The 13,679-nt window shown below is 42.3% G+C and overlaps 1 protein-coding gene across 1 annotated transcript in view; it reads right to left on the bottom strand.

Moving 5' to 3' along the window:
- Positions 1–648: 648 nt before the first annotated feature.
- Positions 649–13,679, bottom strand: part of PRKCQ (protein kinase C theta) — a gene marked incomplete at its 3' end in the record, with an annotated part of 32,720 nt that continues 19,689 nt past the window's right edge. Inside the window, 3 exon segments of the mRNA XM_010163499.1 lie at positions 649–774; positions 3,031–3,122; positions 13,388–13,561. Of these exon segments, the coding sequence (XP_010161801.1) occupies positions 649–774; positions 3,031–3,122; positions 13,388–13,561 (392 nt within the window).

Raw genomic sequence — 13,679 nt, 5'->3', positions numbered from 1 at the left:
ACTGTGGACTAAATTCATACCAGTAACTTTGGGAGAGGACTTTTCTGTCTGAGTCCAGCTGCTGCTGTGTCCCACCTAGTCCCCATCAGCTCCCTGTAGAGCCCACTGGTAGAAATGGGCACTTCTCACACACACTCTAACACAGGTTTGATGAACCTAAAAAAACCCACTCCTCTCTGCTTACTACAAGAAGAGCTTGGTTGGCTAGCTCAGATTCTTGATAGTAGGTGAGATAAATACCATCTCCCCATGGAACTGTGCACAGCAGGTCTGTTAATAACCCAAAAATTAAGTTATATCACTGTCTCCCTGCTGTTGTTACTTGAGCTGAGCTTGTCACCACTGTCCCAGGGTAATCAGCACAGCAGATATACAAAATTTCTCATGGCTAGCTCGACCTTGTGTACCTTCATACATGGAAAGCTTCAACTTGGTGCCTATGGTGGGTGCTACATGAATGATTCAGTGTAAATGCATCAAAGGGCTTGTTTTAATGATAACTGAAATACAATTGGATTCTCAAAAAGGGCTCAAAACTGCCTTTTCTACACTATCTCTTCAAAATAAAACATATAGACTCTGTAAAAAGGAAATCTGCATAGAAATACCACACCAGTAAGTACATCCAAGCATCAGTCTCTCAGTTACCGTGAGTGCTTGCAGGCAAAGTAAAAATAGTTTAACATGTTAGATGCTAAAGAGTAAAATTACCTGTATATTATGCCCTTGGAATGGAGGAACTGGAGCCCACATATGATTTCAGCAGCATAAAACCTGAGTGACAGAAGGCACAAGTTAGAATGGCTGCTTCCCAACAGGCACTTTCAACTAAACCCAAAAAGATTGTAACTTTGTCTCCACAGGATCCAAAATCTCATTAAATTCCCAGAAGGCTTGGTGTGTCTCCAGAAGGCTTGGGGTAACTGGGTTTTATGGGTAACTGATGGATGATGTGAGATTCCCAAAAGCATGCCACAGGGCTAGTAGCCCAATTCCCATTGAAACCATTTTGCGTTGTAGAGATTTGGAGCCTACTCATCTTCAGGAATTTGTAAGCCACATTGCATAGGTCCAACTGCCTACCCTGTCTTGCCTCAAGATATGGTCCCTGATGCAAGGAAGGCAGAGTGGGCGGTGTCTATGCCTCTCCATGATTTACATATTTAAAGTAAATCAGTGTGTTACAGTGATGCACCAGACAGCAAACTGCAAATTACAGTTAATGCCCCAGAGCTCAAAAGAGCAGCTATGATTTGCCATGTTCAGTAGGTGCTGCAGAAAGAGTGGAGTAGTTCCACCAATGGGACAGGCAGGTGGGCATCTGTGTTTGGGGACCACAGTCAGTATCCTTGGCTTGTCAAACAGACCTCTTCACTGCTCAGGTTCATAACTTGCTTTTGAAATGTTACCCAAGATGTGAACTAGCTAGCAGCTTGGTGGCCTTTCTCTGGAATCTTTTTAAGTTTGAGATCTTTGTTCTCAACACAGTTCTGCCTAAAGGACACCACCACATTCTGCTGCAAAGAGGTGGCATAATGCTGAAGCACCATTGCACAATGAAAATGCTCTCGCAGAACAGAATGTAACCACAAAATCGCATGCCCTCCAGTGTTGTACAGCTCTGCTCCCTCAGTCTTTAATGCATTGGCCCTTAATTCTGAAGATCCAAATGCTTTTGAAAAAATAATTGAATTAAGCACTGATTTAAATGAGGTTGATGGGATTTTTAATTAGTACATAAAAATTAATTTCAATAGTCATTGCAATATTGACTTTCAAAATAACTTTTGCTTGCAGAAGAATTAAAAGCACCTTTCATTTATTCTAATTCTTCTATTTAATCAAAGCTAAATATTTTTTTAATTCTCTGTTGGTGCATTAATTTTTTGTTTAAATTTATCTTTTGCACTTTTGATAGGTTTTATATGCTTTTTTCCCCCCTTGAACCTTTAAGGGGAAAAGGGAAAATCCCATTATTTCTAACAAACAACAACTTCACCTCTGATCACTGAATCAGGTACCTCAGCTTAAGTAGGTCCCGCAGCTCAGCTACAGGCCACCCAGTGTCATAAAGAACAAGTTATTTGGTTCCACAGATGATGGCTGAAAATGCATCTGTGGGATTTCTTCCATGGTGGTCAATCTGGGGTGGAGGTTAGGTCCATGATGTTGTTACTCCAATTATGGGCTGAGCAAGACCTCAATGAGTATAACAAAGAGCAACCCCAGGGCTGTGGTAATTCACAGCAGATACCTGTAGGTTTTTTTAAAATGACCCTCATCCATGGGCCATGTAATAAGGTCTTGAGCATGCCTGGGGCTGTTTGTACACAATGGAGGCACTTCCAGAGGTAAGATCTTGGCTGGAACTGAGTTCCTCTCTGAGGAACTGCAGTCCTGGGAAGGGGACTGATCCAGCAAGCAGGACAAGCCTAATGGACAACTTCTATCCAGCTCGGCTCTCAGCTCTGAACAAATGTTTGTGGGACTAAGCTCAGGTTACTGCAAAATACTGGAGCCAGGTCACAGGCTGGAAGGAGGTCCCTGGTTTGTAGGCTGAAGTATAAGCCTGCAGGCAGATGCAATGCTGATGAGGATGTAGCAGCATCTGTAATGCTTCCAGACAGAAATAGTTTCCCTGGTTGACCAAGAATGCAAAGCAAGGTCACGTCTGACTGAAATCAACTGTGTGGATGGGCTCTAAAAAGCCTTGTGTGGGAGGGGAAAGAGGACAGGGAGAGGAAGTGACTTGCTCCAAGTCCATTGTTGAGTCGGGGTGATGACCCGCATCTCTGTTTTGTTCAGGTTGGAGAGAGCTGGGATACAGAGTGATTCTGTTTCCAGCACAAGCATTATCCCAGCTTGGCAGTTGTGTAAGGCACAGAGAGGTCAAATGATTTGCCCAAGGTTTCCTCTACAGGACAGTAGCAGAGCTGGGAATAAAATCAAGATCCTTGGTGTCTGCAGCTGCTGCCTTTGTTTTTACCATGTGTGTGACCTGCAAGCTAAAAGGTAATGATAACATCTTACGTTGCTCTGGGAAGGTCGAACTTATGACAACTCTGGATATGGAACATGAGGTCTCCTCCATTGAGGTATTCCATCACAAAAAAGAGGTTTTCCTAGAGAATGAGACAAGATGACAATCAGGGGTGGGGAAGGATGAGATAAAAATAAATTAAAAAAAAACCCCAAAAAACAACACCCAGAAGGCACTGAAAAAGAGGAAGGAAAAGATTACAGCGAGGGTTTTGGAAAGAAAGCACTTTGTTTTTCAAATTCCTCATTTCTCCTTTGTTCTCTAAGCCCATACTCACCCTTTCTGCTCTGATTTCTATAAACATCATTAGCAAACATTGAAAATCCACTTAATAACCAGCTGGTGCCATTGATTTTTACCAGCAGACCTCAAGGCTTACTAGAAGAGGATGAGTAACTCTACAGTGCCTGTATAATGGAAGAGCAGTTGGACAACCTTCCTGGAGGACTAGTGGAAGAGGCAAAAATACATCCCAGGTCTCCTCTGGTCCCCAGCCCAGTGCATTATCCACCCAGTGGATAAAGCTGGTGTTACCTGCATTCTTGTGCATCTTTTGTGGAGACACATGGGTCTGACTTTTTCAAGTGGCACCAGCCAGATGCACAAATCTGTTTTAAGCACATATTTGATTTTAAGCCTGAAAGTTGCTCTATTAAACAAGGCAAGATGTAATTTGCTAGAGGGAAGATTCATGAATTAATCCTATTTCTGGATACCCATTGAGTGCTTGTATGTCTGAAAAGCATGGAAAATGACCCAGTCCTTGTCCCCAGTTGCAGGCAACCATCAGCCCTTTGACCAAGGCAGTGGAACACTCTCCTCCTGGTACATAGGAAGGATGGGGGAATTCTCTGCATTGAATAAAGAGCAGAACTGAGCACCAAAGTTTCCATTCCAATCCTTGATGTACACCACACTGATACCCTCACTGCTTCATCAGCCATAATTTCATCACCAGGCCTCCACAGAAGCTGGAGGCTGATTCAGACCAATCCCTTCCACATTGAATTGCTCCTACAAAGCAGAGTATCTATGCAATAAGTTATGCTCCCAGTTTAAACTTCTGTTTCAGGAATGTCAGTTTTTGTGCGTAAATGCATGGATAAAATAAAATAGATAAAGGGTTTTTGTGGTTTTGTTTTTTTTTTTTTTCTCAAAAGCCTCTCTCTGTTCTGTACACATGAAGTTCATCATCTCCAGGCTACATTAAAGTTTATTAATATTTTCCCTTTGTTGTGTATTGCCCATCACAATTTTTGTCAGTGGGAATTAGAGTTCTTTTCACTTATATTTTTAACAGTCAAAGGAAGATTTTTATTCATAAGACCTAATGTAAGCATCTCTGGCAGTAAGCCAAGATTTGGATATTTAAAAAAACCCACAGTGTTTGTTCCTTTCAAATAACAGCTGTCTGCTCTAATTTGTGCAATTTCTTTAGCCAGATCCTTTTAATTACAGTACTCTTATTTAAATGGATGTCTGGCTGGAAACCCCACCTGTCATCCAACAAGCACAGGGCCAGATCTGGCCTCCCAGGGAAAGAATACAAATTTGCCAATAAACCAAATGGATGTGGGTTTTCAGTTTGAAGTCTTGCATCTGTAGAGGTCTGCGCACAGAAGTCTGTTTAAGCAAGGAAGAAGTCCAAATAGAGATGGTCAATTTAGTAGAGAAATGCATAAATCTGGGAAGCAATGTGAGCTCAGCTGCACATTCAGGAAAGCACTTGAACAGATGCTCTTTGTGAAGGTACACAAGGATGTGATGAAGTTTAGTGAACAACAGACCAGCAGCCACATATATCACACTGGGACAGAAGAAACCTCATGGATCTTCAAATGGCCCAGACTAAGCTTTAGTGGACTGGGAAGGAGAAAACCCCTGGGTTTCCTTGCAAAGTCCATTGATTTTGGCTACACCTCATCACACATCTTTAAGCATAACTTGAAGTCCACATTTATTCAGCAGTTGTGGTCTTCTTGCTCATGGATTTGAGCAACCATCTGATGCACCTATTTAATTGAACTGGGGACTCTAATCTGAAAGTGGGGACTCTAGCAGCAACCTTCTGCCATCTGAGGAAAGAAAAGGTGGATAAACTTTTAGATTAATTGATATATGAACTCAGTTGCTCAACTGTCTGAAGCTATGAAGCTGAAGACTATAAACTTGACTTAGGTATGATTAATACTGAAGTTCATGGCCTACCAGGTGCTACAGAGTGGTACATAAATGGTGTTGAAAAAGGCATCACTCTGAGTTTTCTGCTCTGAGACTTGGACGTTCCCCTTGCTTCTTAGAAAGGTCAGTTGTCTGGAACAGTCCATGGACAAAAATCAGCCCTAAGTACGTCATTGTGAGTAGCAAGTTGTAACCAAGCAGTGCACAACAAATCATTGGAGACAGCTTCCTAAGCCTGTGAGATCCACGGAACCATAGAACACATTAAAAATGGGAAGCAGTAAAACTCATGCTTGAAACCACCAAATCAAGAGTGTGCTAGAGGTCAAAGGGTTAGAATGTCACAGAGGAGGTGACTCTATGCAGACAGACTATGACCTAGACTTCCTCTTGTCCTGTGAAAGTTATCTGATGGCTCATGTCTACTACTGCCAGGCTCTGAAGTGTGTCGGCCCCTGAAGCAGGCGAGAGTGAATGAAGTGGGTATTTCTCATGACGTGGCAGCTGGGATGGCATGACTTTATTGTGCCCTTATCCCCTGTAATGGCCCTAGCTCATGGATGCTAAGCAAACAAACAGGAATGCTGTTCCTCACTGATGAGACCGACACAGCTCTGAAGGAAGTTTAGGAAGAGCCCCTCAGATTTGCCCTACCTGTCTGCTTGCAGACAGAGGACAGATGAATTTCTAACCCACCATGAGAGCATCCTCAGGTAGTAAACATTCAAGTAAAACTTCTGGTCATGGTTCCAGACTCGCACAACAGAACAGAACAAGTCTGGTCTCTTGGCAGAGTTTGGGGCTGTCTTTTACAACCACAGAGCTCAAGGAGGACTGGGAAGTGCCTTTACAGCCTACTCAGCACTGCCCCACGATAGCTGGCACTAGTTGGCTTGTGGACATCCACATATCAGCCATTTCCTAATTCTAGATCATCTTCCAGAGACCTTCTCCATTGGAGCAGAGAGAGCATGACAAACCCCTCTGCAGGATGGCAAAGTGCTGTTCCTACAGCAGATAGAACTGTACAATGTGATGTTGTACAACACACAGCTGTACAACATACAGGTGTGCATTCTGTGCACAAAATCACATGGTTCCCTAGTTGATTCAGTCCTGCCAGGTGCTACAAGACTTCATTAGAGCAAGAATTCAATTTCTTGCCCTATCAGTCCTGTGTTGAGCTGAGCTCCTCTCTGCAGAGACACCTGCTCCCTCTGCTTCTCCAGGACATGGCAGGGATGGAGTTAAGCCAACCTACTTCCGTTCTGCATGCAACCGCTGTGAAAATGAATAGTCACTATCAAAGATGCTTTCAACTTTATAAACAATGAGTATAAAGCAGGCAGCATTTAAATTGATCTTTTTTGAAGGTACCTCCTATAACAGGCTCTTAAAAACCTCAAACCAGCTGGAAGCCCTCTAGAGCACTTTTCTGCAGAGATTTTCAGATTTTGTTTTCTTTGCATTTGAAAGCACTTTCATACATACAAATACACAATTTAAGACCATTTACTGAAGAGCAAAAATTCTTTTTTCCACGGCTTCCAGGAGGATGAGTGTTGAAATAATTAATGCTGCAGGATTATTTTAGTGTAGCTTTACCGTTATTTAGAACAGTTACCTTAGCAAATGGCTCCATGTGGAGAAGGCTCCGTAATGCATATTAAATGATCTAAACCCATTGCATGCCCATTGAATTAGGTTGGATGTTGCCAAGAGAAATGTCTGATAACATGCAATTTCTACAGCTGATTTTTGTCTCATGTTTTCATGCAGCTCAGCCCAGACCAGTCTGGGTGTTCATCCATGCTTCAGGTCTGTTTTATTTCATGGGAGAGATGGGAGCTAAAGGCCTCTCAGTCCTTCTCCATCACAGCACCCAGTGAGTATTGTAGTCCCATCACAGCATCCCATCCAGTGGGAAAGCAATGCATGTGCGCCTTACTGTGTCTACTCCCATGAGGAACAGCTAACAAAGGGTCACCCCTTGGTAGCAGGTGACCATAGGAGGAATTAACGTTTCTATTTGCACCATCTGGGGATGAGCAAAACCAATGTGTTATAGATAAAAGCAATCCCAGGTTTAATCATTTCAGTTTTGGGACCCTCACTGCAAGAACGACATGGAGGTGCTGGAGCGTGTCCAGAGAAGGGCAACGGAGCTGGGGAAGGGTCTGGAGCACAAGTGTGATGAGTTCATGGCTGAGGGAACTGGGGTTGTTGAGCCTGGAGAGAAGGAGGCTGAGGGGAGACCTTCTCGCTCTCTAATTGTCTGAAAGGAGGGTGGAGAGAGGTGGGGATCGGTCTCTTCTCCCAAGTAACAAACAACAGGACAAAAGGAAATGGCCTCAAGTTGCTCCAGGGAGGTTTAGATTGTATATTAGGAAAAAATTCTTCACCAAAAGGGTTGTCAAGCATTGGAACAGGCTGCCCAGGGAAGTGGAGGAGTCACCATCCCTGGAGGTATTTAAAAGATGTGTAGATGTGGTGCTTAGGTACACGGTTTAGTGGTGGACTTGGCAGTGTTAGGTTTACAGTTAGACTCAATGATCTTAAAGGTCTTTTTCAACAAAAATAATTCTATTCTATTCTATTCTATTCTATTCTATTCTATTCTATTCTATTCTATTCTATTCCATTCCATTCCATTCCATTCCATTCCATTCCATTCCATTCCATTCCATTCCATTCCATTCCATTCCATTCCATTCCATTCCATTCCATTCCATTCCATTCCATTCCATTCCATTCCATTCCATTCCATTCCATTCCATTCCATTCCATTCCATTCCATTCCATTCCATTCCATTCCATTCCATTCCATTCCATTCCATTCCATTCCATTCCATTCCATTCCATTCCATTCCATTCCATTCCATTCCATTCCATTCCATTCCATTCCATTCCATTCCATTCCATTCCATTCCATTCCATTCCATTCCATTCCATTCCATTCCATTCCATTCCATTCCATTCCATTCCATTCCATTCCATTCCATTCCATTCCATTCCATTCCATTCCATTCCATTCCATTCCATTCCATTCCATTCCATTCCATTCCATTCCATTCCATTCCATTCCATTCCATTCCATTCCATTCCATTCCATTCCAATTTTGTTCTCTGGTTTAATTACTTTTTTCCCTCTCATGTAATATCAGTCTATCTTCTGGAGATGGCAGCATTTCTCACAGCTGTCAAATAATTCAGTCCAGTCCCTGAACTCATGATTTATTTTTTGTTCTAATCTTTGCGCTGTCAGCATTTTTGACTGCATGTTAAACTGCTCATTTGGGATGCTTAGCTTTGTGTGCCCATCTACTTGGTACAAATCATATGGATATATTTATACACATATATAAAAATACATATCTATACATAAAGGAGCATACATGGCTGGCAATAGCTCCTTTCACTTGAATTCTGAGATCCCAGGACCCTTCCTTGCAGTTCAAAGCAAGCAGAGTACATCACTCACAGTGGTAAACTGAATTACTATCAATCAGCCCTGTATTGCAAGAGAAAGTAGCTTTTCCTATCAGTATGGGGTGGGATCTTGGAAAAAGACTAATTTTCTCAAGGCTAGAAAAAAAAAATCTGTGAAAATTTGGGAATTAAAAAAAATCACTAGACTAAAAACTAAAAAAAAAAAGTAGACATTTATGAAACATAAATATTTTATCAGCTGAAAAATAGAGGGAAAAACTAATGTTTTTATTTTAAGAAGCCAACTTTTTTCAGGATTAAGAGCAGTTACACTGCAGACTTTTAGAAATCTCAGGCAAAGCTGAATGCATTTTGGACATTTTGAGCTGGACAACAGGAAGGCAATTAGAATATGTATATTTAACATGTTGATCCTCTGTAACTTAAAAAAACTACACTTGTGAGCTGGCCCTCTCTTTTCCTTGCCAATACACTCCACCTGTTCATATTACATGGGCTGACACCACCTAGAAGTGTCTTGTAAAACCTCATATTTTTGATGTTATAATTACAGCTGCTCACACCTTCTTTGGCAGAACCTTGTTGAAATCCCAAAGCTCTGCTGAGATGATGCTATTTCTACTGAACCATGCTGAAATTTTGGCCAGGATTGAATGAGATCTTGCCAGTTTTCTTGCCTGCTGGTTGCAAGAGGTAAAATCACTAAAATCTCCTTAAGAGTCACAGTTCTTCTCCAACTGTCCCAACTAGCTGGTTCAAATTTGGCCAACTAGCCTTGAATCAGATGTTTCCAAGTTGACTTAGCCCCCACAAAATACTAGGAGGATGGAGACCTAGAAACCTTGAAGCTTCAAGATCGTGTCTCTGAAATGGCTGAACACCAGAGTATGGGATGGTTTGTTCAAGGGAAAAATCACTGTGTTGCCCTGCACTCTCTTCCTTCCTGGTCAATGCCAAAACCTGGATGCTGTCTAGAAAGACATCTGGTCTGACCTCATAGGACACCTCATCCTGTGACCAAGATTTTTGTTGTGCTTTTAGTTTAGTCCAACCAATATTTTATTGTGGTTCAGTGATTCAGCAGTGCTGGAAGTCAAGGCTTATAAACTCATGTCCCCGCAGGATGACTTCTCCTGCAATGCATCAGCATCCTGCAGCCCTACTGTGGTCAGATAGGATCCAGCATTGCCTAGGGAGGGCACGTGGATCTGATTCAGGGCTGCTCAGAAGGTCCGTGGCACAGCCAGGCGATGGAGTTGAACATTGAACGGGTGTGAAACACGCATGTGCCAACCTACACACTCTGATTCAAGTCAAATAATTCAGCCCTGTCCCTCTAATGGCAAGACAAAGATAGAAGAAAACTGAAATTGCCCTTGGAAAACTTTGCAGAAATTGCAATTTCCTCTGAGGAGATATTTAAAAGAGAAATCTTGTGAAAATACTAATGGAAAACACTTCAGAGCCTAAGTGTTTTTAAATTAGGATTACGCTCCTTATTTACAATCCTTTTCTCCTTCCTGCCAAAGACATTTTAAAGTCAGTATTAAGCACATTAAAACAACAGAGCATGTGAAAATGGCTCACCATCAGGACTTTGAAGAGATGTACTGCATTAGTAAAGCAGAAAAGAAATGCTTCTCTAACATTTCCTTTTAAATGACAATAAAGATTACTTCTCTTTTGGGTTGAGATAGTCTTCTGTGTTGCTATTTTGTGCTACAAGCCAAAATGTCTAAGGACTTAATTTGCATTTAGGTAAAGGGTGTGAATAAAAACTTGGTCAATGAAGTAAAGAAACACTTAGAAACAAAAGTACCTTTCAAAAAGGGAAAGCCTTTTTTTATCACAGCAGATCAGTGAAATGCAAAAAGAAGAATCATCCCAGAAGCACTGGGATGATAGTCACTGTTTTGGCTTTACTAATTTTGGGATTTCACAGAATTATAAACATGTTTTTCCTCCTCTTTAACATAACAGTATCCCCTTGAATCTAATACAACAGAAGAGCTCTCTGATCTTGTTAAAATTCACAACATATAATTATGTCAGCCGAGTATCTGGATGCAAAGATTACTGCAGTAAAATAAACCAGTCAAGTTGAAAAACAGATTGGGAAAAAAAACCTCCATGTGCTTGAATTTATTCTTATGTAGTAAAACATGACAAGCATTCTGAGTTTCAAAAGCACTGATCATTCAGCCTGCGCAGGAATAAAAAGGAGTATTAGGTGTCTGGTGCCTACAAAACCTGCCTGAAGGGCTGTCAAGCTTTATATATTTCACTATTCACTACATACCTGGGTTGAGGCCAGGAAGAAACTCATCCCAGAGGTCAGAAACTGAACTCTCAACAGTTTATATGAATTTTTTCCCCTCTGGAGACAGGGGTACTACTGAGGTTCTTTTTTCGTTGTAAGAATATTCCTGGTTTTACTGTCTTTGGCAGAGGCACTCAGTTCATGAAGCAGCTCAGAAACCTTGTGAATCACAGCGTTAGAGATTCAGAATGGCATTGACATATCTATTTCTGTTTGAAACTATTTATCTATCCAATGAAACCTCAAATAAAAATTTCAATTTTTCAATTGAAAATTCAAATTTTCAATATTAAAGTCCAGAGAGGGACTGCACAGCAATGCCCTGGCTTCCAAAATGATTGCTCTAAAAGATATTATGACTCAACCATGCTGTCCTTTGAGCTGTGAAAGACTGTTCATGGCTTGTCACAGCTCTCCTGCTCTGAATGACTTTTGGGCGTTGAGCGATCGCCACTTGGCTTGCAAAGGTCAGAGGAGAAAAATATAAGCTAGAAATCAATCACAGCCCAGAGCAGCTTGGGCCTGGGCAGCCACATTCCAGCTTCTCTATCTGTGAACTTGAGGGCAAAATGGAGAGATCAAATAAATTTGAAGTGTCAGTGTTGACTTGGGATGAGGTGGACAGAGATTATTTCTGTATGTCAAGAGGGTAATACTGTGTCTCTGCCCATAAGACAGTGTAGGAAAAGATCACTTAGGTTTTTGAGCCTGGCACTCATTAATTTTTCAGGCATTCATTTCTTTTCCACCCTGCAGGTTTTCCTCACCTCAGCCACAGCTGGAAGCAAAGTCTCCCCTTTAAATGGTCAATAAATCCCATCTGGCTCCTGGCATGACTCCATTTGGTCTCTCATCTTTTTGCTGTGATCTCTTGAGAGAAGCCAACACTTGCATGCATGCAGTGCCTGAAACCAGAGCTACAGATTGCCACTGCTGTATCCATGCTGAACCTGACCTCCAGCTTCCAGACCAGGGCTGGATTACAGAGAAGATGGTTCTGCTGCTGGGTGCAAGTCAGCCACCAGCATCAGTCAACATCCCCTTGGGCACCTGGAGTTACAGGCAGCACAAGCAGCTCTCCCTGGAGTATAAGGTCCCCTCTGGAGCTGTGACTGTTGTTAATATTTTGTCTTTTTAATTAAGTTTTGATTTCCTTTGCTTTTGAAGTTGAGTCATTTATACTTTCCTCTGAATTCTAGCCTCCCCCAAAAAGATAATGAATTCCTTTCCTCTCCAGACAAGAATCCATTCCCAGGACATGCTGTCCTCACTGACAGTCCCAAAGGGGTTAAACATGAATCCCTGCGTTTAGTGTCACATCGCCTATGGCAGTTCCCTGACATTCCCTGTTATAAATTTAATCTGTCTTTAAACAGGTGTCACATCCCACGGGTGAATGGGATACACTGCAGAGGTTACATCTGTTTCTCCTGACCCTGCAGAAGCAGCAAGCCTCTTGCTGAGCAAGTCCTAACCTCACACCGAGCAGTATTTTGTATCACTAAATCCTGGGACTGAGCGGAGACTGGGAGCATCCTAACAAAACCCTGAACAAGTAACCTTGAGAGAGTGATGTTCCTCTGAATTTGAGCTTTGGGATAGCAAACATCTCCCAGGAGAGGTTTGGGTAGGCTGTACAGACAAGTCAATCTCTCAGATTTCCTTCCATCATTTTTTTCCATGCCGTGTGTGTGCTTTAGTGTTACGATGATTAGTTGTGGCCATAGAAAAGGCTCTGTAAATCTAATGAGTTGGTGGCTTGTTGCCACGTAAGGCCATGAAGATATATACATTTCTTAAATGCCACTTCAATTTTGGTTTGGAGTCCCAAGTGGGATTTCAGGTGGAGATGCTTTGTGCTGCTCCTCTGAACTGCAGCCTTCATCACAGGTGGTCCTACATGAATTAAGAAGTCTGACACAATTTAACAGTAACTGGGGGAAAAAAAAAGATTCCTAAAGTGAACGACAGCATGTTTATTCTTAACCAGAGTTTCTTGAGTTAGCTCCTGGTCGGTTGCTGCAACATAAAGGTACCAAGGTACTCTTCATGGTCCAAGAGATTCAGATAACACCAGTGTAGGCACATCTGTACCCTGGATGTGGCCTTTGCACATCCTCAGCCCAGGTTACCAGGATGTAGATTTTAATAGTGGGTTCAGACATAGCCATCTCAATCAGTCTTGGATGCCATAATCCTCCCAGGTTAATGTGGGGAAGGTAGAAGAAATTTCTGGAGCCACTTCCCAAGTGGTTAACCTGAAGGTCCCTTCCCTTAGCACCACCTCATGTCCAAGTTATTCCCTAACATCTAGCAGACTTAAGTACTTCACCAAGTATACATATCGCAGTAAAGCATCCTCAGCCATGGTGGAAGGCGACAGATCCTTGTCTTACCTTGGTCTGGAACGTACAGAAGACATGAGTCAGGAATGGGTGCTCCCAAGCTAAGGAGAGGACTCTCTTCTCCACCATTGTACATTCAACATCATCATCCATCAACACCACATCCTTCTTCAGGGCTTTCACAGCGAAATACTGGTCTGTGCTCTTCAGTTCAGCAAGGAACACCTAGGGTGGAAATTAGCTGCTCAGAAAGAGCAATGCTCTTCTCTCAGAGCTGGCAACACAGCCGTGCAAGGATGGAAGCTGCGCTCTGGGGAATTCACTAGGGTAGAACCTTAAAAAA

The sequence above is a fragment of the Antrostomus carolinensis genome, unplaced genomic scaffold, assembly GCF_000700745.2.
Source record: "Antrostomus carolinensis isolate BGI_N321 unplaced genomic scaffold, ASM70074v2 scaffold8842, whole genome shotgun sequence".
Lineage (NCBI taxonomy): Eukaryota > Metazoa > Chordata > Aves > Caprimulgiformes > Caprimulgidae > Antrostomus > Antrostomus carolinensis.
Note: the sequence above shows the minus strand (reverse complement) of the source record. Positions and strands in the feature narration are given on the sequence as shown.